Source organism: Acanthopagrus latus, unplaced genomic scaffold (genome assembly GCF_904848185.1).
Source record: "Acanthopagrus latus isolate v.2019 unplaced genomic scaffold, fAcaLat1.1, whole genome shotgun sequence".
NCBI classification, from domain to species: domain Eukaryota; kingdom Metazoa; phylum Chordata; class Actinopteri; order Spariformes; family Sparidae; genus Acanthopagrus; species Acanthopagrus latus.
The window spans coordinates 135,555-162,734 of NW_023504086.1; the positions used below are offsets into that span (position 1 = coordinate 135,555).

The 27,180-nt window shown below is 42.8% G+C and overlaps 1 protein-coding gene and 1 long non-coding RNA gene across 5 annotated transcripts in view; both read left to right on the forward strand.

The window, feature by feature from the left end:
- LOC119016370 (transient receptor potential cation channel subfamily M member 7-like) overlaps positions 1-25,222 on the forward strand; it is a 32,348-nt gene extending 7,126 nt beyond the window's left edge. For 2 of the 4 annotated variants that reach the window (XM_037092148.1, XM_037092149.1), the window contains exons 3-26: positions 260-298; positions 1,586-1,787; positions 2,018-2,231; positions 3,416-3,540; positions 3,629-3,800; positions 9,782-9,956; positions 10,477-10,600; positions 10,918-10,990; positions 13,400-13,500; positions 13,728-13,862; positions 13,949-14,002; positions 14,098-14,238; positions 14,434-14,711; positions 14,795-15,023; positions 16,304-16,459; positions 17,765-17,908; positions 20,095-20,223; positions 20,353-20,604; positions 21,657-21,831; positions 22,921-23,053; positions 23,179-23,357; positions 23,489-23,621; positions 23,838-24,338; positions 25,141-25,222. In XM_037092148.1, coding sequence (XP_036948043.1) covers positions 260-298; positions 1,586-1,787; positions 2,018-2,231; positions 3,416-3,540; positions 3,629-3,800; positions 9,782-9,956; positions 10,477-10,600; positions 10,918-10,990; positions 13,400-13,500; positions 13,728-13,862; positions 13,949-14,002; positions 14,098-14,238; positions 14,434-14,711; positions 14,795-15,023; positions 16,304-16,459; positions 17,765-17,908; positions 20,095-20,223; positions 20,353-20,604; positions 21,657-21,831; positions 22,921-23,053; positions 23,179-23,357; positions 23,489-23,621; positions 23,838-24,147 — 3,673 coding nt within the window. In that variant the 3' untranslated portion in view covers positions 24,148-24,338; positions 25,141-25,222. Of the gene's footprint in view, positions 1-259; positions 299-1,585; positions 1,788-2,017; positions 2,232-3,415; positions 3,541-3,628; positions 3,801-9,781; positions 9,957-10,476; positions 10,601-10,917; positions 10,991-13,399; positions 13,501-13,727; positions 13,863-13,948; positions 14,003-14,097; positions 14,239-14,433; positions 14,712-14,794; positions 15,024-16,303; positions 16,460-17,764; positions 17,909-20,094; positions 20,224-20,352; positions 20,605-21,656; positions 21,832-22,920; positions 23,054-23,178; positions 23,358-23,488; positions 23,622-23,837; positions 24,339-25,140 lie in introns of those variants that run through there. The other 2 variants (XM_037092150.1, XM_037092151.1) reach the window with 2 other exon arrangements.
- Positions 25,223-25,574: 352 nt separating this feature from the next.
- LOC119016371 lies at positions 25,575-26,914 on the forward strand. The gene is made up of 3 exons (XR_005074062.1): positions 25,575-25,631; positions 26,215-26,303; positions 26,872-26,914. It is a non-coding gene; the product is annotated as an uncharacterized LOC119016371 (long non-coding RNA).
- Positions 26,915-27,180: the final 266 nt, after the last annotated feature.

Consider the following 27,180-nt stretch of genomic DNA (forward strand, 5'->3'; position numbering starts at 1 on the left):
TAAGAAGTCACATTCCCTCCTTGCTTCTTGTAAACACAGGATGACACCGGGTTACTCTTTTCCCTGTGTTTTCTTTCACATCAATTATTTGCAACTGGCTTTTCTTCTCTAATTCCAGTATGTGCTGCTTCTCTGTGTTGATTCGGAGGTGTTGGTGAAGGCTATCTTTGTGTCTCTACAAATGTATCACATGTATATGGTCCTAGTTTTTTTGCATTTAGATTAATGATTAATTATGCTGCTGTGAAATTCCTTCCAGATGCCTTCCAGGATGCCAGATTTGCCAACAGCTGGTCCGGTAAGTATTTGTTTCACTCGCTCTTTGTGACCTGACAGGATTAGCCTGAAAGAATATATGCTAACAAGTTACTTTACACCAAATCTTTCACAATGTAAGTCTGCTGAAGAGCAGCCCTCCTCAGGAAACAATTACCTTCCAGGATGCCCAAGTTCATTAAAGGAGATGACGAAACGGAGAGGCTCACGTTGGTCATTAATTGTCATAGTAATGCAGTGTTGAGGCACATTTGAAGTAAAGCTCACCTTCAGACTTGAAAGTGTGTCAATCCTTGTCATCATGGTTGGTTGTTGGGATCTTTTATTTCAGACAGAGTTGACAACAACTGTTTGCATCAAGCATCACCTATAGCTAGATAGCCAAGTCAGTTAAGTTTAGCATCACGATTTGGCTAAAAATCTCACCAGCTGTCTATTTAATGTTTTTAGTCAACTTTTTTTAAGATGAGAACCCTGTCATATGTGTTTTTATGTGCTTGATAGCTATATACATGATAGTGTCGTGAAAGAGTGATGCTGAAGCTGCAAACAGTCAGCATCCATCCCAGCTGATGAAATAAAGAAAACATGGTGTTCTTGTATGACATTGTATTGTTAGATGCCCCTAGTGATATAGGAGATTGTTTTCCCCTTCTAACACAACCCTGTTTGCCTGCTTTGCTCACATTCTTTGACAAAGACAACCGTTTGCTTTAGTGTTTACATTTTGGGAGCATACGTTTCACTTTTCACATTATAAGAGAAAGAGAAAAGACAGACCTGCTAACACTAGCCTAAACTCTGATCCACACAGGCAAATGCTATACAGTGGTTGTAAAAGCATGACAAGTTATTTTTATGGAAAACCAGAGACAATTCTCCTTGGTCTGTGATTCTAGGTTGGGTAATGCTGTTGGTTGTAAGCTTGTTCAGTGAACATGCTAACATAACAAACAAAAGATGGTGCTATCCAGACCCTTGAGTACCAAATATAGTTACTACAGCTCCGTGCACAATGTATGTTTGAGAACATCTCTTAATATTCATTATATACTGTATTAGTAAATATATCAAATAATTATATCTGCGTTGCTAATTTCTTACCAGAAACCCTGATTGTTTTTTTTGTGATGAATGCCATTTAGGTTCCTTTTAGTTTCTCTGTATGTTGCTTATTTTTTGTGTTGAAACCAGGGGTCCATGTGGAAAACATATTTCTTATTTGTTTGCTTGAGGGTACAAAGCATAAGGAGAACTGAATAAAAAAATGATGGGATTATCAGTCACAAGTGATTCTGTTCACCCTCAGGTGCTGCTGTGGGCGGCTGGTCCGGCAGCATGTTGGCGTCACAGCCAGCTTGGCCACGAAGTACTCGGGTGTGAAGTTGGGTGAAAACCCCAACCTGCCCGCGATGGAGAAGTGGTCGGTGGAAAAACACACAGAGGCGAGCCCCTGTGACGCCTATGGTGTCATCAACTTCCAGGGAGGGTCTCACTCATACAGAGCCAAGGTAAGCTTGGCAGGGTTTGATAACTGTTTTATAGATTTGTGAGGAAATTGTCTTGCACAGTTATTGTAATGCATTTCTAGTTGTTTTTAAAATCTGGTGCTGAAACCATGAGGATCAGCTAATTATTCAACAAACGACAACAAAGTTCACGACAGCAATTTTGGTAACTTATCAATCATTTCACTGATTTTTCTCGTTTCTCTGCTGCTTTTCTTGTGTGTGTCATGCAGTATGTGCGTTTGTCCCACGACTCGCGGCCGGAGAGCATCCTGTGGCTGATGCTGAAGGAGTGGCAGATGGAGCCTCCTAAAATCGTAATCTCTGTCCATGGAGGAGTTCAGAACTTTGAGCTGCATCCTCACATCAAGCAGGTTGTGGGCAAGGGCCTCGTCAAAGCTGCAGTCACCACCGGGGCCTGGATTCTCACCGGAGGGGTCAACACAGGTATGTGGTCATAAAGAGATTAGTTTAGTCATCCACGTGCCCCCAGCTGGGTGTGTTGTTCTCTATAGTTATGAGAGGTTCCAGGTAAGTCATGAGATTTCTTATTTCAAGGATTATAGCATTTCTTGATTATCAGAATGTTTTTCTTTGCTAACCCTCCGATGTATTTATTGGGGGTTTTCAGCTGTGTTTCACCTCAGCAAGCCTAAGAGTAAAGGAAACTAGACTGTTTACCTCTTCAGTAGGTAGATGAAGAACATGTAATCAAACTGGCTTGCAGCTCTGTCACAAACTCACAGATTCACATTCAGTATTAGTAGCTGCGTTATTTGTGGATGTGGTTAAGCTAGTTATGTAATTCTCTACCAAAAAAGGAAAGGCATAAATCTCTGCCATGGTTTTACTTTCTTTGCCCGTAGACGGCACAGATTTCCTTGAACCTACAGGAGTAAAAAATCTCGGCACTGTGGCTCTGCAGGCTTAAAAAACTAGCTTGGACTGGTTTTGGGTTCTGACAGATAAGACAGATACGGCCAGTATTACAACATGAAGTTGCAGGTAAACACTCCCTCATGCTTAAATTGTACAACCACCATCAGTAGGATGCGCTGATGTAGCAGAAGTTGTAATACCGGGCTCAAAGCATGTCATTTGGCTGTGTGTAGTGGCCCAGGTGTGTCTGCAGCCACAGCGTGGCGTTAAAGATGGTGTGGTCTGATCACAGTGTTTAAAGCATTACTCACACGGTCAATTATCCAGACCAGTGATTACTTATAATGCCTCCTCTGGCACCCTGGCCAGTTTGGATGGTCTCCTGGCTCACACATTACTGCTGAACCCATGAGATGCATTAGCTGAGGATTGTGGTTCACAAGCAACCCCAAGGTCTAATGTACTCGATATGGTCTTGCCCTATATGTGGTATTTTGGTCACTGAAGTTCAGGTGTTTTGGCTATTTCATTTCATATCCATGGTTAGTAGGACCTGCAGTATTAACCACACTTTTACTGTTCATAGATTTATACTGAAATATACTGTACGTACATGTTATGGGGCCAGTTTTATTATTCAGTCGCCCAAATTTTAAGCGAGGTATGCCAAATGGTTAAGTTGCAATATAAACGTACCACTCCAGTCAAAGGAAAAATGTTTTTATTGATTGTTTAATGCATCCTTCCTGAAGGTGTGGCGAAGCATGTGGGAGACGCTCTCAAAGAACACTGTTCAAGATCATCAAAGAAAATTTGCACTATCGGGATCGCACCCTGGGGAGTCATTGAAAACAGGAATGATCTCCTCGGCAGAGACGTAAGACAACTGTTACAGTCATTTTCTCTCCTCTCCTCTCCTCTCCTGCCCTCTCTCCGCTTACCACCTCTTCATCTTCGCCCTGCAGATTATAGCTCCTTATCAGACGCTGCAGAACCCTCTGAGCAAACTAAATGTTCTTAATGATCTGCATTCTCATTTCCTCCTGGTGGATGATGGGACGGTGGGCAAGTACGGCGCCGAGGTCAACCTGCGGCGGGAGCTTGAGAAGCACATCAACCTCCAAAGAATACATGCACGTGAGTACAGCCAGAAACTTATATTTCCACACGACTGCTTGGATTCCTGAGAAACAGGAGATTATGTGAGATCTGCTGAAACAGTCTGAGTATCGTCTTCTGATATAATGCCATGACATGTTTTGTGTGTCTCACCTATATGCTCATCTCCTCCCAGTCAAAATACCACATTTGATCCATTTAATTAACTAAAATCCATAGCGTCATGTTAAAAACATTTGGCAACTTGAGTTTGTTTTTTCTTTATGATTATTCTTTGTTGTCATTATGTTATTTACACGTGGACATCAGAAAGATTTAACTGAACTTAAAATGTATGTCACTGTATCTTGTGGCTGATATCGATAATATAACTGATAATTTTAAGGCTGTAATCAAGCAAACAAATCCTTGGTCGACTGAAGCCGTGAAATTTCGACTGAACATAAAGACTAGTTGTCTATTTGCTTTAGATGAAGTCATTTTTTGACCCTATTATTTTGCACTGAAATGAATTAACTTAAGTGAATGAATTAATAAACACACTCAAGTCTGTCGGCTCCAGCAGCGTGTTGCATCACGTGCATCTGCGCAGTATCATAGCCCAGGCGTGGTCTGGGTGTATCTAGGGGATGATGCCGTTTGCGGGCGGCTGCGTCAGCAGTTATAAAACGATTATTAGCCTAAAACATTGAAATATGCCAATTCTGATATGTTCATATACTTAAAACGGCCAGAGCAACCTAACGCAGACAAGTCAGCGTACCGTTTTAAGGTGATATGCCATGTTTGTAGTCAAGCTGTGCTATACACTGTTGTTTGCAAACTTTGCATTCGACTTTTTTTTTTCTTTTTCTATTTTTTATAAAATGCTGCCACACTGCTGATGTCTTTGACATGGTTGAATAGGACTGACTGTAAATGAAACACTTAAAAATAAATAGATATTTAACAAACCACCAGACCTAGGCCTTTAATATGTTCTTCAATCTGTTTGTCTGTAGTGGGTTGGGCTAATCCAAAATAGTGAAAACAAGGGGGGTGTTCTGAAGCCACACTGTGACCTGTGAAAGAGGGGTGCTCTGAAAACACCCTCATTAGCACATGGCACTTTTCCTCCCGATAAAGTCAAATGCCATATGCAGGACACGCAGCACTGGGATGGAGATGACCCGCTGTGTGTTTAAGCACTGCCGTAGCAGCATGTAATCAACACACCAAAAATCGACCAATCAGAATTTTGGTCGAGCCAGAACGTATTGACCAGTCGACTAGGAGATTACAGCCCTAGATAATTTCACATTTTTGTCTTTTTAAAAAGAACTTCATAACTACAAGCTAATAAGCGAAGATGGGTGACGTAATATTTAATAGTTCTAAGAAAGAACATTTTTTCTTCTCTTGGAAACCTTATACAAAATGTTTTTCATGCTGCTCTTGTCCTCCTTCCTCCTCTGTGTTTTTTGGCAGAACCAACGGTGAAGTTGCATGACATCACCTGCTGCATCAGAATATGTAAATGCTGTGCTTAAAGGGCAACTCCACCACTTTTCTTGAGGAGCATATGTGAAAAGAGAAGTGTAAAGCCTTTTGTGGCTCCAGAAGAGGCTATATGTAATCTGATAAATTGCCATGTCACTCAGTAGCTAAGTTGCATTGTGGGTAATCTTGGTGCGGAAAGGGAAGAATATGTGGCATAAAAAAAGTGATATCTCTGTTTTTGCTGTATCCATTTTGATCATTTGTTTTTTTAATCATCCGCAATGAGTTCAATACTATTCCAGCTTTAGAGCCATTGAGTGACATGACTGAACATAATTTATCTGATTACATGCAGCTTCCTCTGGAGCCATCAAAGACTTTATATTATTCTATTTTCACGTATGCAGTAGTATTCACCAAGACCTGCACACGGTCACGACTACGAATATGAGTTACCCTTTAAGTTCTTGCAAGCATTATGGCTTCATAAGTGCAACAAACAGAAGTTGTTGAGCAATTATTTAGCAGATCACATCATGAATACCTACAGCATGTTGGACATGGCAGTGAATTATCATGACATACCCTACAGACAGGAGTACGGACATCCTCAGGATCAGGTTTCAGCGTCAGACCTCAGATGAAAAGGTATAAGGCCTCAGGAAAAGCTCTGTCACACTCGCACCAAACAGCCACATGAAAAATAGTCATCGGACCAAAAGGCCTGAGAAAAAAAACTTGTCACACTGAAATGCCTCAGGACAAACGTTGTCACACTGAATGGACTCACAGTGAACAGCATCAGCACAAAAGTCGTCACACTGAACGGTATCGCGCAGCAACGGCCAAACGTTGCAAATATGCCTACATACATAAACGATGCAGAACCAACGACACGCAAAACACATGCAACAACAAAATGCTGCATCGAGTTATCAAAACGGAAGTGTCAACACAACGGAAGTATTAATCTTTTTGAGCTGTTATTGTTATATTATTTTTAAAAGATTATAACCAAATATTTAAACCACGTAGCTTTTTATGTCGTCTCTCTAAAAGTTTTACTCCACTCTCGTCAGGTACAATGTTCAGACTGTAACGTAATGTAATAATAATAATGTCCACAAACGTAATAAACCACAAAGGTAATAAAAATCTGCAGCATTTAATGTAATAAACCCACAAATGCAATACATTTTCCACAAACGGAATAGCCGCTGCCTACTAGAAACGTAACACGCGATTTCCCACAAATTTAATAACTATTATTTGCAGGGATTTGTTACAATTGCGGGGACGTGAAAATCTTTATTGTAATAACTTCCCACAGATGTAGGCTAATAAGACAATGAATAATGGTCGTTGTGGTGGTTTTGTGGCATATAAATAACTAGTTTAAACAGATTTAGTTCTTTGCATAAGCAAAATGCTTCTTGTTAATGAGGATCATCTCTCTCTCACCAAAGTGTCAGTTGGACTTCAGAAGGGCCGAATTCAAACACTACTAGAACGGCCGTAAGCGGTCATTTGGACCGCTAGATAATAAACTCTATATTCTCTCATGTAAAGACCCAACTGACTGATGAATGCACACATTGTGTCATGATATTTAAAAAAACAACAACAAATAACACCAAAACGTTCATTTTCACAAAATAAATGATACATTTATCAATATTCATATAATCGCATATATACATTATATATACTCAAGAATATAATAGAGAAAAAATCAGAATACGAAAATTAATAATTAAAAGAAACGTATGTGATTATGAGACAATTTATTTTAATACTTAATATTTTATATTGAAAAAATGATAATCGAAAAAGCTGGAAATTAATTGCTCTAATAAAAATCATAATAGTAACAATAATAAGGTCGCTGGTTAAAATCCCAGCTCCAGGCAGGGCTGAGCTGCATGTCTAAGTGTCCTTGAGCGAGATACTGAACCCCACATTGCTCATCAGTGAGGCCCTGCGATGAGCTGGTGACTTGTCCAGGGAGCACCCTGCCCTCGCCCAGAGACAAGGCTGGGATTGGCTCCAGCAGCAACACCCCGCGACCCCATGGAAAGGGATAAGCGGTTACGGACAATGACACGACATGATGATGATGATGATGATGATGATGATGATGATGATGATGATGATAATAATAATGATAATAATAATGATAATAATAGAAAAGGCTTGAAAGGAGCTGCTGCCCACCTTGTGCCGCCTGCTGCGGCTCCTTTCCCCTCCATGTTTTCTGTCCTCAGCTCCTCTGCCAGCTGCTGCAGGACTTTCCTCCGGGCTCTCCTGCTGCTGCTGCTCCTTGAATAAGATGCGGACATTGATCCCAGCCAGGTCGAGGACGATATAGAAGACCGCCACCGGTCATCTTCCGTACCGCCTTTGACGGAGTCGCCCTCGCCATCTGGTCCAGGTCCACGCTGTACTTGGTGTTGTTGTAGTACATGACTGTCTCTGGTTTTGCCCTCGCTACACTAAAGGTGCTCACACCTGCATCCTGAGCACCTGTGCAGGTGCTCAGGATGCAGACATTCTTCCTCGGCTTTCCCTGATACACAGTCAGAGTCGCATCACTTCAGCACTTCAGTGTTCAACAGCTCCGCTCGCTGTTTCATGGTGGGGGAACTCTTGATTTTGTTTGTCCACGGTGCCAACCAGGCGATATAGGCTAATACAACTAGGTAATAATTAACTCACAAGTAATTTCGTGGGGAACCACAAAATATTTAACAATGAATTCCTCCGAAATGATGTGTGGTCAATATGACCGCTTATGGCCGAAATGGGTCAAACATAATCCTTTGTGACAGCGGAGCAGAAAGTTGACAACTGGATTTTGCACCCACGGTCAGAAGTATTAGTAGTATTAGTAGGTGTATAGACAGTCACACAAACAAACAAAACCATTATTCATTGTATTATTACATTTGTGGGAAGTTATTACAAAAAAGATTTTCACGTCCCCGCAAACGAAATAGTTATTACATTTGTGGGAAATGGAGTATAAAGTTTGTTAGTAGGCAGCGGCTATTACGTTTGTGGAAAATGTATTACATGTGTAGGTTTATTACATTAAATGCTGCAGATTTTATTACGTTTGTGGTTTTATTACGTTTGCGGGCATTATTACATTGGCGGGCGTTACAGGGCAAAGGCAAAACCAGTGTCTGTGATGTACTATAAAACCACCAATACTGCAAGGACGTCCCAGACCAGATGGCGAGGGCGTACTCCGTCAAAGGCGGTACGGAAGATGACCGGTGGCGGTCTTCTATATCGTCCTCGACCTGGCTGGGATCAATGTCCGCATCTTATTCAAGGAGCAGCAGCAGCAGGAGAGCCTGGAGGAAAGTCCTGCAGCAGCTGGCAGAGCTGAGGGCAGAAAATGTGGAGGGGAAAGGAGCCGCAGCAGGCGGCATGATTATTATTATTATTATTATTATTATTATTATTATTATTTTAAGTGTTAAAATGTTTTATAATCAAATTAGTTATTTTTAATTGTTACATTTCTTGCTCTGAGTTTTCTCTATTAAAATCGTGTGTAAATATATGCAATAATTACGGTTTACTATTTGCATGATATGAATATTGATAAATGTATAATTAAGCGTGTTAAAATACACACATTGGTGTTATTTTGTTTTTTAAAAATGTTCATGACACAATGAATGCATTCGTCACTCAGCTGGGTATTTACATGAGATTATAGAGTTGAATATCCAGCGGTCACAATGATCGCGTTGGAGTTCAGGCCCTTCTAGTGTTAAAAAGAAGCATTTTGCCCATTAAAAAAAAAAAAAAAATCTGTTTAAACTAGATACATATCGGGGTGTGTGTCGTTTTGTTTCTGCATCGTTTCTTTGTTTGCAGCATTTTGTTGTTGCATGTGTTTTGCGTGTCGTTGGCTCTGCATCGTTTATGTATGTAGGCCTATTTGCAACGTTTGGCCGTTGCTGCACGTTTGCCCTTACCGGCCACCGTACTACACGACCTCTGTATGAAACTGATTTTCCCGATACTGTTCAGTGTGACGACTTTTGTACTGATACCGTTCAGTCTGACAATTTATTCCTGATGTTGTTCAGTGTAACAACTTAGTTACTGATGTGTTCAGTGTGACAGTTTTTATCCTGAGGCAGTTCAGTGTGACAAGTTTTTTTTCTCAGGCCTTTTGGTCCGATGACTATTTTCCATGTGGCTGTTTGGTGCGAGTGTGACAGAACTTTTCCTGAGACCTTATACCTTTTCATCTGAGGTCTGACGCTGAAGCCAGATCCTGAGGATGTCCTAAAATGTACACCGTACAGGAGTAGACTGTAAGGTACAATCACTGTGAAGTCATTGTGTCTTTGCTTGGTAGAAACTAGGTGATAACAGTAGACTGGCAGTTATCATCAACTGTCATTTGTGTGGAGCTGTTTTATATGATTGTTAGAGCTGAAGTGAATGATGGAACCATGACATGACACACGCTCTTTTTGTTCTTTTGTTACTCGTAGGAATCGGTCAGGGTGTTCCCGTCGTGGCCGTCATCTTTGAGGGGGGTCCCAGTGTGATCCTGACCGTGCTGGAGTACCTTCAGGAGAGCCCTCCCGTCCCAGTGGTGGTGTGTGAGGGGACCGGCCTCGCTGCTGATATACTAGCCTACGTCCACAAGCAGACAGAGGAGGGAGGGTACAACACGCACATGTGCACGTGCACACACACACACACACACACACACACACACACACACACACACACCAACGTAGAGGAAAAGTAGGTGGGGGAAAGAAAATGAGCAAACAAAAAAAGAATTTGACACTACAGAAGTATTTATTCGTTTAAGGTATAATGAAGGAACAGTAATATTAATATTAATCATGACACACCTGACATTGAATTGAATAACATTTTGTGAAATTAAGATTTCAGTGCATGTTCTCTTCAAGAACATTCATAGAAGATTCATAAACCAAAATGGCAGTACAATGCTGTTTGTAATGACTTATTTACTGTGTTTTCAGACAGAGATGTTACTTGTTTTTCCCATTGCCTTTAACGTCAGTGTCGTTGGTGGTGCTCATCTATTTTTATCCTAGAAGGATTTCTAACAGCCTAACCACAGCCCAGTGTGTTACAAAACAGCCTAAAATAGCCGTGTGGGTTTTGAGAAGCGTGACTGTAATCATGTTATACTGTAATTCTTCTGCAGAAGACTTCCTGACGGAGTGGAGACCGACATTATCGCAACCATTAAGAAAACCTTCAACTTTAGTCAGCGCGATGCCATCGACCTCTTTCAGACTTTGATGGAGTGCATGAAGAGCAAAGAACTGGTACATTCATGCACATTCATCACATGTGTCAACCTCTTATCATTCAGGTTCCCTTTTTATATCTCCATTTCAATGACAGTGGAATAAATCCTGGTCAGAGTTGCTTAATAAACTTCCTGAAACACAAAAGCTTCAGAAGTAAAAGGAAATGAAGCTGCTGTTAACTCAATGAAGCAGTCTTGGCATTGCCACAGAGACGACTGTGAATTACTCCGGTTTTGTGTTTGTAAATTAATGTATCACATATCACAAACCCGTGAAACATCTGGAGAACGTCTGTGGGAAAACTAAGTGCTATCTTGTTTCCTGGAAAACAGTTAACTGTGTTCCGCGTCAGCTCCGAGGAACACCAGGACCTCGACGTAGCAATTCTGAGGGCTTCACTCCAAGGTTAGTGCCTGACTTCTCTCTAAACTTCTTTGAGAGAGTAAAAGTCACAAAAGTTGATTTGATCTATTCATATGCTGGGTCTGCTGGCATTGGGAGATTGAGATTTCAAGACTCTGTAATGTTTTTGTTCTGGTATAGCTATGCTTTGAGAACAGCTTTCCCCCCTGTGTGCCCTTCTCTTTGTGTTCCTCAAGAGATCATATTGCTTGCATTCACAGGGCCTCCGTATTCCAGCACAGTCAGTCGCTGAGCTGCATATTTCAGTCTGTTGAAGAAAGAGAATAACTGGACATTCACCTGTGCTCTTCCTTTTTTCTGTATGCTTTAGAAGAGGAGGAAAAATACACACCAGCCTGTACTTTATTTCAACTACAAAGCAAATGTTTCAAAAGAGGGCAGGGGTTGTCATGCTGAATGTGGCAGGGTGTGGCAAATTGGTGCCAGCTTCAGACAAAAGCCAGTAATTTGTGATTGACTGCAGCTGATCGATAGTCTGGAGAAACAGGCTCAGACGCTCAAAAGACAAACCGCCCTGTGACTGAAAAAGCCCACCCAGGCAAATATTTGTTGGCCTGAGGCGCAGTCATCTTGGTGAAACAGTAACTCATCCTCTCGAAGACCATTGAGTGCTGCCATTTCTCTCGTCCATTATGATTGAATTCAATTAACAGGCAGGATATTAAATGGGAAGTTAAGAGGAAAAGCTGTTGCTGAATATACTGTAGAATACTTGCTGTGAAAGCTGAGGTTATGAAGAAGTCAGGTTTACAGATTTTCAGTCCAAACTCCTTTTGAGTTTCTTATTTGACCTACATAGTGATTATGATTGTTTGATACACTCCTTGATAATAAAGGGTAATTAATCAAGGGCGATTAATAACACACTCATAAATGGGGCACCACCTCCAGTCTTTATCTATGTGACTAATCCGGAGGTAATTAATCAAGATCCAACTGTACAAGTTTGACTCAAACAGTTAAGATTAATCTCAAATCAGTTTCTTAGATCTCAAAATCTATATTTAATCTCCTATCCTGAAGCCGTGAATACATGATTTACATGATCCCATCGATTTCCCACATCAATTAAACTTGCACAGACAACGACATGTGTTATGTTTATTAACTAGATGCAGAGTAAATGATGTGAGGTAATAATTCAAACGGGTGACAACAAGTAACAGAAAATGTGAAGATTGTGGGAGTAAGTTATTGATCAGATGAATTATAAACGATGGTGGATTTTAGTGTAATGAGCCGTTAACCATGAAACTATGGGAGTAATTTCTATGGGACGATGTGTGAAATTTATTTGAATTTATGATCTATATACTCGAAGCTTCACAAACACCAACTCTGATTTCATTCTCTTGTGACTCCTGTTGTGTATGGAAAGTCAGCCTACTTTGTTGAAGATGGAGAGTTCCAAGGATCCAGATTTTCTGGATCAGGTCTCAGTTTGGCTGCGGATCTGCAGCGGCAGCTTAGCAGCTGGAAGGTGACGTCGTCCCGGTTCAGACGAGGAGACCAGATGACACTCTCCCAATCGTCTTCTGGATCATCCAAATGCTCTCTAGCGAACTTCAGACAGGCCTGCACATACTGGCTTCAGCAGGGGGACACGTTTGGCACTGCAGGATTTGAGTCCCTGGCGACGTAGTGTGTTACTGATGGTAGCCTTTGTTACTTTGGTCCCAGCTCTCTGCAGGTCATTCATTAGGTCCCCCCGTGTGGTTCTGGAATTTTTGCTCACCGTTCTTGTGATCATTTTGACCCCACGGGGTGAGATTTTGCGTGGAGCCCCAGATCGAATGAGATTATCAGTGGTCTTGTATGTCTTCCATTCTCTAATAACTGCTCCCACAGTTGATTTCTTCCCACCAAGCTGCTTACCTATTGCAGATTCAGTCTTCCCAGCCTGGTCTACAATTTGGTTTCTGGTGTCCTTTGACAGCTCTTTGGTCTTGGCCATAGTGGAGTTTGGAGTGTGACTGTTTGAGGTTGTGGACAGGTGTCTTTTATACTGATAACAAATTCAAACAGGTGCCATTACTACAGGTAACGAGTGGAGGACAGAGAAGCCTCTGAAAGAAGAAGTTACAGGTCTGTGAGAGCCAGAAATCTTGCTTGTTTGTAGGCAACCAAATACTTATTTTACCAAGGAATTTACCAATTAATTCATTAAAATGAAAGATTCTTTCCCCCCATTCTGTCTCTCATAGTTGAAGTGTACCTATGATGAAAATTACAGGCCTCTCTCACCTTTTTAAGTGGGAGAACTTGCACAATTGGTGGCTGACTAAATACTTTTTTGCTCCACTGTACACAGTTAATGAGGCTTTACTTGCCTGGGAATTCATAAGTGTTTATGTGTGCATGTTTACTCACGGCTGTACCTGTGTATTTCAGGCACAAATGCGACTGCCTTCGGTCAGCTGGTCCTGACTCTGGCCTGGGATCGGGTAGACATTGCCAAGAATCATGTGTTTGTGTACAGACAGCAGCTCCTGGTACGTGTTTTGTGTGTGTGTGTGTGTGTGTGTGTGTGTGTGTGTGTGTGTGTGTGTGTGTGTCATTGCTAATGAGAGGATGGATCATATTTATTTGTTTTTCTTGCATGGTTTGTTATTTTTGTCATTCGGCTGTATTCTCCCTCATCGTGTTTGTTTTATAAATAATAATTTGCTATAAAAGTATGCTTCAAAACAGCATGTTTATCTTTTGTTTGAGTGTTTAGGTGAGCTCTTTGGAGCAAGCAATGCTGGAAGCGCTCGTGATGGACAGGGTGGATTTTGTCAAGCTGCTCATGGAAAACGGTGTGAGCATGCACAGCTTCTTGACAATCAGTCGGCTGGAGGAGCTCTACAACACGGTAACGTGATGACACATGCGCCAGAATAAAAGAGATCGACTATCTGTCAAGAAGGGTTGTTAATGTTTTTGTATCTTCTGTTCTAGAAACAACCAAGCAGCAACCCAACTCTCCTGCAACTGGTTAGAGACATCAAACAGGTACAATTTGTCTCCTTCATATCATTTTTATAGGTTAACTTTTAACCGTCTCTTCAGTCTCATGCATCATTTTGTTTCTGTGTCTTTCCCTGTAGAGTCATCTGCCTCCAAACTATAATATCACTTTGATTGATGTGGGTTTGGTTATTGAGTACCTGATGGGCGGGACTTACAGGTGCAACTACACCAGGAAACACTTCAGAATTATTTACAACAATCTCCACGGCAGCAACAGGGTGCGTTTGAACTTCTGCATTTCCTGCAAATTCTTTGTAGAAATGTCAAAAAAATATTTTATGTTAAACCCAATATAATCCCCTCCCATACAATTAAAGGAATGAGGCTGATGAAAACCTGTCTCATCTAAGGAGGCACTGTAAAGTGGGGAAAAAATAAAAGTTTGCTTCTTCTGTTCTTCCACCTCCTCCTAGCTTGAGTCTACTGTCGAGCAGAACAGAAAGAGAAGCAAAGAAGTGATTGTGGACATAGACGACCCAGAAGCGCAGCGGTTTCCCTACCCTTTCAATGAGCTGCTGGTGTGGGCTGTGCTGATGAAGAGGCAGAAAATGTCGCTCTTCTTCTGGCAGCACGGCGAGGAGAACATGGCGAAGGCACTGGTGGCCCGTAAGCTCTGCCGGTCTCTGGGCTACGAGGCCAAGAAGAGTGACATGGTGGACGACACCTCGGAGGAGCTCAAGAAGTACTCGAAGTATGTCTGTGTGGCTTTGATTACATGTTCTCCCATCAGTGAGTAAAGGTATGAACTGAATCCTCTGTCCTGATGTATTTCAGTGATTTTGGCACATTGGCGGTGGACCTGCTGGAGCAGTCGTTCAGGCAGGATGAGGCCATGGCTATGAAGCTGCTCACCTATGAGCTGAAGAACTGGAGCAACTCCACCTGCTTGAAGCTGGCCGTCTCCTCCCACCTGCGGCCATTTGTGGCTCACACCTGCACCCAGATGCTGCTGTCAGATATGTGGATGGGAAGGCTGAACATGCGCAAGAACTCCTGGTACAAGGTTCATGTTTCATTTAGATTTTATTTTTGGTAACAAACAAGAATCTCGGGGAGTGTGTGTGTGTGCATGAATCAGTGTGTTGTCTGTGGGCAGCCTAATACAAATATTAAGCCATTCTGTCTTGGTTTAAAATGAAACTCTCACCAAAAAGCAACCAAGGCTTTATTTGTGATTGAAAATGAGTCAAACCTTTGTGTAAACGCATAATTACGACGAAAGAGGCACTTTTAAGATTTACTGTAGTTTAGTTTTTGGGCAAGCTAATTTTCAATGGGATGCACTCATCAAAATCGCTATTTTTTAAACAGTAAGAAGGCTCGACACAACCTGAAACTTTGCTCGTAGTATCACCAGGGTCTCTACACATGAACACCAGCATTGCAAACACTGTTTGCGTGCACAGAGTTTACTAAAAAGAAGGTTTTTGCTAACTCCCGTCAGCAGTAGCAACTCTGGTGTGGCTCCGTCATAGCAGACAAAGTGTCGATGCCCAAGCGTGACCTAACAGGCAGGCTTGAGGAGTGGTCCACCGTCACTCTCTTGCCTGTTAGGTTGCACTCGGGGGTCGACACTTTTTGTCTGCTATGACGGAGACCCTGGTGATACTACGAGCAAAGCAGTTGTGTCCAGCCTTCTTAGTGTTTTTGATGAATGCCCCTGCACCCCATTGAAAATTACCTTGCCCAAAAATGAAACAACGGTAAATCTTAAAAGTACCTCTTTCATCGTAATTATGTGTTTACACGAAGGTTTGACTCGTGTTCAATCACAAATAAAGCCTTGGTTGCTTTTTGGTGAGAGTTTCACTTAAAGACAGGGGACCCAAAGCAAACACTTGTATGGAAGCCGCTTGTATTGGTTAGATGTCAAATGGTACCGGATCCAAAGTCCCCTTAATTGACTGCCCATCGTGCTCAGAATATTAGATTGGTCTCTCTCAGACCTCTCGTCCAATCTTCTCCCAGCTGTTCTGTTGTAGCTGTCGTCTCTGTAGCGGGACAAAACAACATTGTAAAGATGTTTTTAAACTTCTAACCAGCTGTCATGTCCTCTCCTCAAAAAGTTCTACAATTTTTTAAACTTTTTCCTCCTTCACTGCAGCCGTGCCTTAACTAGGAAAAAAATGAATGGATAAAAACAAAATATTTAAATTATCGAGAAGCCACAAAACATGGACAATGAAGCACTTGGACTGTATTAGTGTGTGTGTTTATAATTCAAAGGACTTTGTAAACATAAACAGCAGCATCCACCCGCATGCATGCGTTTTTTGTCTCTAGGTGATTCTGAGTGTGTTGGTGCCTCCTGCCATCCTACTGTTGGAGTACAAGTCCAAGGCTGAGATGGCTCACATCCCTCAGAGCCAGGACGACCACCAGATGACCATGGAGGACAGCAAACACAACTTCCAGAACATAGCTGAAGTCATCCAAATGGTTAGGTTTACTAAGATGTTCTGGTTTGGTGTTTTTATCCAGTTGCTTTGTTTCCGTTTTCCTTTTTTATTTTGAAAATATGATAAAATATGATCTCTCCTTTACTTTGAAGTCATCTGAACAGCCTGCATTAAAATAAATCATTTTAGAAACAACTGGTTCAGGAGCCACTGGATTTCATCTCTGCTTTTTGCGGACAGTGCTGTCTTGTTGACTCTGTCGAGCCGGGACCTCCAGCATGTTCTGGGGCGGTTTGCAGCCGAGTGTAAAGCAGCTGGGATGAGAATCAGCACCTCCAAGTCTGAGGCCATGGTTCTCGACCAGAAAAAGGTGGCTTGCTCCCTCCGGGTTGGGGGAGAGTTCTTGCCTCAAGTGGGGGAGTTCAAGTATCTTGGGGTCTTGTTCACGAGTGAGGGAAGGATGGAGCGTGAGATTGACAGGTGAATCGGTGCAGCGGCCACAGTAATGCGGTCGTTGTATCAGTCTGTCATGGTGAAGAGAGAGCTGAGCCGGTCAATCTACGTTCCTACCCTCACCTATGGTCATGAACTTTGGGTCATGACTGAAAGAATAAGATCCCAGACGTCTGGTTTCCTCCGCAGGGTGGCGGGGCGCTCCCTTAGAGATAGGGTGAGGAGCTCTGTCACCCGGGAGGAGCTCGGAGTAGAGCCGCTGCTCCTCCACATCGAGAGGAACCAGCTGAGGTGGCTCGGGCATCTGTATCGGATACCCCCGGGACGCCTCCCTCAGGAGGTGTTCCTGGCATGCCCCACTGGGAGGAGACCCCGAGGAAGACCCAGGACACGCTGGAGTGACTATGTCACTCGGCTGGCCTGGGAACGCCTTGGGATCCTCCCGGAGGAGCTGGAGGAAGTGTCCCGGGAGAGGGAAGTCTGGGTGTCCCTGCTCAGCCAGCTGCCCCCGCTACCCGGCCCCGGATAAGCAGAAAAGAAAATGGATGGACGGATGGCATTCTAAAAACCATATCCAAATTCACCACAACGTTTAAAAAAACAATTCTCCATTGTTGAAGTGATGTTAATTAATGACCTGTAAATATATACCTCTTGTATAAGAAGAATAGCCTCATACATATTCATAGAAAAAATGTTTTAAGACTTTCTTTGCATTTTTGGCCTGAAATTCCTCTTTTGTTTGTTTTGTTTTGATTCAGTCATTTATTTGCTTACTTTCTGTCGCTCACATTCTGTTTTTTGAATTTGTGCTCTCTCTCTGTCCGTTTCTATTTTCTCTCCTCACTGTGGCTTGCTGCTGTTTAATTTGGGCCTTTGAACCTCTCTGCAGGATGTATTCAAAGAGGCCAGATCCCACGACCACGTAGAAGCAAAGAGCGAAACAGAGACACACATTCACTCCAGGAACCTGCCCTTAACCAGGAAAATTTATGCCTTCTACCACGCTCCCATTGTCAAGTTCTGTTCCAACACGGTAGGTAGATTACAGAAGAGAACATACACACTCATACAGTCATCTGCTCACCTGCTCATCCATCCGACCATCTATTCTATGGTGGTTTATCTGGGTAGGATTCTGGGTAACAGCATCTACAAGGAAGAGGGTGTTGCTAGCCAGGAGCAGTCGCCGAACACGCATTGTTTGTGTTTTTGCACTGAAAATAATCGGGGTGGAATGGTTCACAAAATCCACGCTTTGGTTCCAATCACGGTTTTGTGGTCATGGTTTTCGGTTCGGTTCAGTATACGCTGATCGTTAGGAAAATCACTTAAGTCTTGTATTGTCAGGTTAAAACTTGAAGAATGAGGCAGTCTGACATTTGATACATCATTGTGACAGTCGGGTTAAAAAGTAGGTAGATTCTGGCACTGCAAGACAGGTGATATTGCTAGTTCCAACAAGAAAGTTATCTTTAACAAATGCTAAGAACAAATAGTTATTCACTGTCACTAATGTAATGTAATGGGCAGTCACAGTCAGGAAACTTTCAGTAGCCCTGGAGGTCCATCTGTCACTAGTAAGCACTACATGCTATGTCAGACAGCTCTTTAACAACTCCTCGTCGGGTCTCTTCATAAATTGTGGAAATTACCGTGTTGCTGAGGTGTTTGCGGGAGGGCGTTTTATTTTATATCGTGGCTCGAGTGTTTTAATCACACAAACAAATCCCGCACCCTCCACCACAGCCAAAGGCTGCATATCTTACCCCACTCACCCCATTCCTTTGGTTATACATGTTGGCCCGTCTGACTCGTCACTGTAAGGCAGTTTAAAAGCTGCGGGGAGCAGAAGTTGTCCTGTCTACTCTCTCTCTTTCCTCCCTGCGCTGCCAGTTGTCTCACCGGGATGATTCTCCACAGATGAGCTGACATGTTAGTCGTGTTACTGTCGGCATAAACAACATGTGTGGCACAATGCTTGCACACTGTCACACTGTTGTCAACAACTTTCATACCACCATCATCGTAGGTCACTCTAAATGCAAAGTGGTCCCATACAGCAGACCTATACAGTGCTGCTGGTGCATCTTCTATCTCCGACTCCTTTCCACTCGCATCGCCCACAAACGTCTCCACAGCTGACCCAAAGATACTCTATTACTTTCTGCTACACCGCTCCGCGTCTTCTTCTTGTTTACTGGCGGTTGGCATCCAGCTCAGTACCGCCACCTGCTGCTCTGGAGTGTACACACTCCGCCTCGTTAGTAAATGAGAAAAAGAAGTTGCGCGTGCCTATGAACTGAACGGTACACACACGCCCTGAACCGTGACAAGCGTACTGGATGGGACAGATTTTTTTGATGAACCGTTCCACCCCTAGAAAATAAGATTTACACCAACCACCCTGCAGAGATACAGATAATGCTACTGTTTACAGGGCATTCCCACCACAGGAACTTTCCCAGAGGACCAAGAACCTTTTTTGTGGGAATACATTTATTTACTGTAGGATCATCCCTGGTGTCAATGTTCCTGTTCAGGATGTATTTCTTAAAGTATTAGCAGAGCTTGTAGTGCTGAAAGTCACTTGAATTTAAAACCCAAGTGCTGCAACAACTCATATATAAATTGCCTGTCTCGATGGACATTTACAAAGTTTCCCACAGTCTGCGGGATGGTTGACCTATGCTTCACACACACAGGGGGCTGTGTTAATTCACATTTAGAAGTGTTATTCTGTGTTACTATAAGGTAACTGATTATTGCAGCTTTAAATGAGGGCTGTGTTTTAAAATTCCCATGTCTATTTCTTACGTAATTCCCTCATCCCTCCCCTGTGAAAGCAGGCTTTGTCAGGAACTGTGATTTCACTTGAGACCTCGAAGCTGAAGTTTGTCTTCTCTCACACGGGCCCTATCCACACAGCTAACCACCAGCTGAGCTCTGAGACCTCAGGGGCCTTCGTCAAGACTATTTGCTTCTGACTTTAAGTGCCACGATGTGATTCAGCCCCTCCAGAGGGCCTCAACTGACCTTGTCTCAAAATATTTCAGAGAGAGGAACACATGACAGTTAACATCTATGTCCAACTTATCTTACGTACTGTCTATCTAAATTGCTCACATTTGTAAGGTTTAAGAAATGTATATGTAGAATAAGCATTTCCTATGATATTTCAGGGTTGTTAAAGAGTGTTATTGTTGTGTCTGCGATTGTCAGCTCTTCTACCTGGGCTTCTTGATGTTCTACTCGTATGTGGTCCTGGTGAAAATGCCTGAATGGCCTTCTCCTCAAGAGTGGGTGGTCATCCTCTACATATTCACCTCTGCCATTGAGAAAATTCAAGAGGTATGTGGAACTGAAATATTTAAGACATTTAAAAATTATGACAAAGACTAACTTTGGTTAGTCCTAGTCCTTAGTTCATCTCCTGATTATTATTTCATGTTGTGCCTCTTCATCCTTACTTTTTTGTAGATGTTTATGTCTGAAGCAGGCAAAATAAGCCAGAAGATAAAGGTGTGGTTCAGTGACTATTTCAATTTGTCTGACTTTCTGGCCATCGTGACCTTCTTTATTGGCTTCGGCCTGAGAATGACTGGAGGAGAAGCCTTTGTCCCCGGGAGGACGGTGTATTGTCTCAATATCATCTTCTGGTACGTGCGACTCATGGATATCCTGGCTGTGAACCATCAAGCTGGACCGTACGTCATGATGATCGCTAAAATGGTGAGTTCTGTGAGAGAGAGGGGCACCGCTGGATGATGTAAGCAAGCAGATATCAGTGTTTTTATATGCCGTTGAAAGACTGTCATTACTTTTTCTTCCACATTTGTTTCTGAAGGTGCTCTTATATTTACACAATGCAGAAAAAAATATGTCTACCAGTGATTATTGATACATAAAGCCATGACAGTATGCAGCTTTTTAGCAGTTGGTTTCAGTGTTAGAGCAGCTCCACGTTGTAGTTTAAACATAGTATTTTTATCATTTTTTAGAGGTGGATTACCTCCAAAAGCATATTGAGCGAAATGATCTGACAGTCATGACAAAACCTTGTTGATTATACTTTTTTAAAGCAGTTGTTTGTTCATTTTTGAAATGTACTTTCTTGCCCTGAAGTAATAAGCAGTAGTAAGTAGAGGCTTGTATGGTGGCCCTAAAGTTCAAATCACAACGGCAAATCAGAAAACACAACAACAAAACAGAAAACAGGAGACGCAACAACAAAACAAAAAACAGAAAACACAACAAAACAGAAAACAGGAAACACAACAACAAAACAGAAAGCAGGAAACACAACAACAAAACAGAAAACACAACAACAAAACAAACAACAGAAAACACAATTACATTAACCAAATCGGAAAAGATGGGTACCCTCAGTTCCCTTTGAACTGGAGGGACGTGGTTTACATGTTTTCAAAACATGAGCGCTGCCGGTTCGAAGGACGGAGCAGTAGAATCAGCAATGATTCAAGCAATGCTGACTCGGTTTTTACCTGAAGATACACTGCTTTGTTATAATGTTCCAGGTTAACCATTTCCCCTGTTTTCAGACTTCATCCTGACTGGCTGCTATCGTTAGCTTTTCATTTAGTCTGCAGATATATAAGTTGCATCAGTCTTGTCCTCTCAAGCTAAATTAATGATGTAGTGCTGATGTTTGATCCCCAGAGTAGACGTGTGTGCAAAATTGAGACTTTCTAATTCAAAGATTGTTTCAAGTAGTGACAATGCCATCAGTTACATGTTTCTCATTTGGTGTGTCCCTCTTTCAGGTGGCCAACATGTTTTATGTTGTAGTAATAATGGCCATAGTCCTGCTGAGCTATGGCATACCCAGGAAAGCCATTCTGTACCCACATGAGGAGCCCAGCTGGACGCTGGTCAGAGATGTGGTCTTCCAGCCGTACTGGATGATGTACGGGGAAGTATATGCTTATGAAATCGATGGTAAGGACTATGAGGATGGTAGGGGAGATTACGAGGGTAGCCAACACTGGTCTCTTTGGGCAGTGCGGTGCCTTTTGCTTCACCATATCGTCGACTGCCTCAACTCAGTGACAAGCGGTCTGGATGAAATGGAGCATTGAGTGTTGATCACTTGAGTCTGGCGCATTTGAAGCTTTGGTGGAACAAACAGCTGGCTGTGCCACTTAACCCGAGTAGGCTGTACCAACCTCTCACCCACAGTTGGAAATGATCACATAATTTATGACAGCTAACGTGACCTTCATAAAAACTGAGGAGGTGATAGATAGTCATTTGTCAATTAAGCAGTGTAGGTTTGTAGAAAAGGTTAAAAAAAAAAAACGAGGAGGAAAAAAAATTATTAAACGCTAAAGGTTCAATTTTGAATAATCATTAAAAATATTCCCCTGAATAAATTCTAGTAATATAAGTTCATGTTTTTACCATATAACAGGCTACTATCATTGTAATTCCTTCCAAATCACATGAACACTCTTGGTAGAAAATACGCATTAGCGCAGCTGCGTAGGGATACAGAGGTTCTACCATTGAGAAAATGTAGTGCCAAAAGAAAGGGAGGTCTGATGGCAACGTAAAGCGGCATGAATTTTCCCTTTACAACGTACACTTGAACTGTTAGAGATGTTTTAAGGTGAGTGGAGCGGCTCTCTACTTCTCCAAACTGAGGCTGTGCTGATCGGTGGGAACAGATCGACTATAGATATGTACTTTATATGATCCCACTTCAAAAAACCCAAACTATCCCTTCAAATTCTGTCACTTGTTATCTGGAAACAGTTCCCGAATCAAGCCTGCAAAATGCTAAAATACCTGATTCTATTTAATTTCATGGTAATATTAGTTGAAACCATATAATGAAAAACCCAGAACACATCTAATTACATGGCATTACCTATTACCTCTTCATCATTAAACTGTTACTCCAATTACCTTGTTATTTTCAAGCTGGACTAGGTAAAGATCAAGACTAAGATGTTTTGAGACCATGTAGCTTTATATTTTCGGAGGTTGCATGTTGTGTGTATCCTAAAAAGCTCCTCCTCCTCGCAGTGTGTGCCAATAACAGTGAGAGCTCAGTAAAGACCCTGTGTGCGGCAGGAGTGTGGCTGACTCCTCTGCTGCAAGCAGTCTACCTCTTTGTACAGTATATCCTAATGGTCAACCTCCTCATCGCCCTCTTCAAGTAAGTGCCCTACATGTCACTGCTTTATCCAGCTGTGTTACCAGAATAATGTGTGCGTGCTCATTAGCCGCGTTCTCCACATCATCATCATCATCAGTGTAATTTCTATACTCTTTGTTTTCCAGCAATGTGTATTTGCAAGTGAAGTCCATTTCTAATCTGGTTTGGAAGTACCAGCGTTACCACTTCATTATGGCCTACCATGAGAAGCCTGTCCTCCCGCCGCCCTTCAACCTGCTCTGCCATATCTACTCCCTCTTCTCTATGTGTAGGAAGAGGAAGAAGGAGAATACCTACGGAGCAAGTACGAGCACATAGTTGGAGGCATTTCGCCACTGATTGATGCCTGATGCCATTTTTCAAAGAACACTTGGTGTTCAAAACAAAGAACATTTGGTAGGTTAAAGAAGTTAACAGTTCTTTCTTTAATTCCAGAGCTGTTGCTCACAGTGGAGGACCAAAAGAAGCTTCACGATTTTGAGGAGCAGTGTGTAGAGACTTACTTTGGTGAAAAGGATGATCAGTTTCATTCGGGGAGTGAAGAGTGCATACGTCTGACCTCAGAAAGGTGGGACTGATATTGGCCTTCTGTGGAGCCTCCTTGTAAAGGAACTAAAGTTATGTTTACTGTCACTGACATCGAGACATATTGTGCGTAAGGTGTAGCAGTTGTGCTGAACGCATTTGTTCCTCCATAAAATGGGTTTTCAAATTTCCTTTTTAAGAATTTTAAATGCTAGTTTGTTTACATGAGCTAACTGAAGTTACTCTTTGTCCTTTGCAGGGTTGAGACAATGTGTATGCAGCTAAGAGACGTAGGGAACAAGTTCAACTTTATAACACGCTCTTTGCACACTCTGGACTCTCAGATCGGTCACCTGCAGGACCTATTTGCTCCAACCGTGGACAATCTAAAGACCCTCACTGCTCAGAGGGCTTCAGAGGCCAGCAAGGTCCACAATCAGTTCACCAGGGAGCTCAGCCTGTCAAAAAACGTGGTCCTCAGCACCAGCCCCCAGCGCCTTTGTCCAAACTGCTGTGGCCATTTCCCCTCCGGAGCTGCGTCTCCGAGGCCACTCACTCACCCAGATTAAGCTGACCCGTCGGGGCCTTTGCAACTCCCCATCCAGCCTGCCCAATGTGCCCTCCCCCAGGGCTCAGGTCCACATCAGCAGCACCCCTTCCCAGCCCAGTGGCTCCAGCCACCCAGAACTCGCCCTCACTGGGCTTTACCAGCAGCCCCTCAAGCCAGACAGTACCACTGTCGAATGTGGGGCGTTTGTGGGTAAGTATGAGACTGAGAGTGAGTCTGTTGTTGATGAGGAGGTGAGAAAGGATGGTGAAAACTGTAGCCCTTTTTACACAGCATCTCTGCATTTTCTCTGGAGCGGTAGTTCGCCTATTCTCTGCTGATGGTGATTCACACAGAGTGAAGCATCTCCGCCTTACCGCCTGTAATTCACACAGAAAACTGGCGCTGCGGCTCCTAGAGAGGTGTGACGGTGCACGTCATGTTGATGATGTCTGTGTTTCCCCAGGTGTTTCCCCTCTTAATCTAAACCCGCTGACAGTTTATAAACATATGGATGCTGTTATAATATGTAGCGATTGAGATACTGACCCATCAAACGTCCTGGAAAGTGACAAAGTTACATTTTTTGTGCAAATTACATACATAATCACCATCAGTAGACGGGACGCTGTCTGACTCCCTCACTCGCGGGGAGGGAGGCTGTTGTCTGGAGGGCAGTGCCCTGAGGTCTCGGTCTGGAGGGCTGATGGTTGCAGTGATTTATGTTCATCACAAATACTTGGTGAGTTAATGTTTTTGCTGGTGACAAACACTTTTTTTTCGGTGGAAATGTGAGGAAGAGTCAGTAGGACAGGCGGGAGGAAGACGCTTCTCCATGTATAGCTGTGGTATTTTTTCCTCATATCAGTTGCCGAAGACAGTTACAGTTACTACATTGCTGTTGTTCGGTCCTGTAATGTTGCTTTGCGGTACATTTCTCTGTATTTCGTTGAGTGAAGGACCTGTGCAGTTATCAGACTAGTCAGACTGACAGGCCCTCGCTCCGTGCCTCCAGATTATCCATTCACACTGGGACGGCTCACCAATAATGCGGCCCTGATACTACCTCCGGAGGCGGATCAGTGCCGGAGCGAAATATCCCCCCCTCTCCACGTCCGAAACTTCACACAGAGGAGGGTGCGGAGAATTGGCGCAGGATCCCCGCATGCAAAATGGCAGTGTGACTGGGGCGAGAGTGAGTATGTATCCTACAGTTGTTTTCATCCTTAAGACTTCGGGCTCACCTCGGCCTGTCTGCTTGCCTGCTTATGCTGCAAAGCCTGAGAATGCAAAGGGGTTAGGAAGGGGAGGCATTCTGCGATGACGAGGGCGGATCAGGCTCTCTAAGTAGACAGAGCCCAGACACTGAAGTCCCACTGACTCCTGAAGCTGAGTCATCATTGGGTGACACCCATGGAGACAGCGACCTGCTAGGTGCACCCAGAGGACCCACAGACGAAGGAGCAGTGAACAAAATGCATTGGGACGATCTGCCCCTCTAGCGTGGTAAGAGAGGTTTGAGTTCAAGTCTTGAGCTAATGTCTACTGGGGTTCTGGGGCCTGTCCATCTTCAGATCAGGGTTCCAGTGGGACCTTTGACTGGTGCTTTTTACTTTCTTTCTGTGCTTTGTCTGGATCTCTAGTCTGACCGGTTTACTCTTTGTTCCTGGGTGGTTCTGAGGTTTACACAGTTAATGTGACTGGAGCATGAATGATTGTTAGAACTGGTTGAAAGATTTTAGTTTTAACCATGACTGATAAAAGAATTATTTGGCAGGTGATGGTGAATCAGATGTTTGAACTTTGATTATTATACAATTGGGATGATCTGGTTGTCTTGTCACCAGGCATTCTTGATATGAATGCAACACAGTGATCACCTTAGATTTCACAGTGGGAGTAGAAAACAAATCCTAAATGCTAGAAAAACAATCATTTGTGATTGTTTTGGTGGGAAATTGTTACAGGATGCAGAAATCGAAAAAATACGTTGTTTTTTTTTTTGTTTGTTTTTTTGATAATGCACCAACAACAAGGGAAGTTTTTTGAATTAGGCCAATATGGACTGACAGCATTTTCTTTGTTTTAGGACATAAAGACAGTTTGGACCTCCAGCACTCCACACCCAAAAAAGCCCCCAGCAGACAGCAAAGCCTGACTGCAGAGGCCAGATCGCAGGTGTGTGTGTGTGTGTGTGTGTGTGTGTGTGTGTGTGTGTGTGTGTGTGGTGTGTGTGTGTGTGTGTGTGTCGTGTGTGTGTGTGTGTGTGTGTGTGTGTGTGTGTGTGTGTGTGCTTGTCTCCAGGCCAATTATGCTGGCATCCCAAATGTTTGTTTTTGTTTTGTTTACTTGGTGTGTTGGTTCAGTGTGTGTTTCTGTCATATTTTTCTCCCATCTTGTAAATACTCAGAAGGATGTTGTCTGTCCATTGCGACACAATGCAATTGATCAATCTGTCACCTGTCAAGCTGCTGCTCTTTTTATCTACAGTATCAATACTGATTATGATATTTCATGAAAATGTTAATAATTTCTTATGATCTTGGTTTGAGTCACTCTTTATAACTCAAGATGTGAAGTCCCTCCAAACAATTTAACACTGTGTGTTGGTAGCTTGCTGCCTTTACAATATTGTCACTTGCGGCCATGTTTTAGCATTCAGCCTATTAAAATTAAACATATAAACCAGCTGAAAGTTTACCCTTTGTTCTCCTTCTTTTGTCTTTGTCTGTAATTCTGGCTACAGGTTCAGGCTGAAAGTCACCGTCACATCAGAGCAGTCAACTCCTAATGCTGGTTTTACAGAGTTTGACAGAAAACCAGCTTTTCTCCACCCTGACTCCAGTAAGCCTACAAAAAAAAGCCCAGAAATCAACAGTGGCAGTGACATTCTCACACTTTCACTGTTACAGCTGGTAATTGTTTGCTGTGTTTCTGCAGCTCTGACAAAGGAGGACAGGAGCAGAGTGTCAGCTGAAGACACCCCCATCCACGAGGGTCCCGGGACAGCAGTACTGGTAAGAAGTGTGTCTAAAGCAAAAACCAAACAAAACAA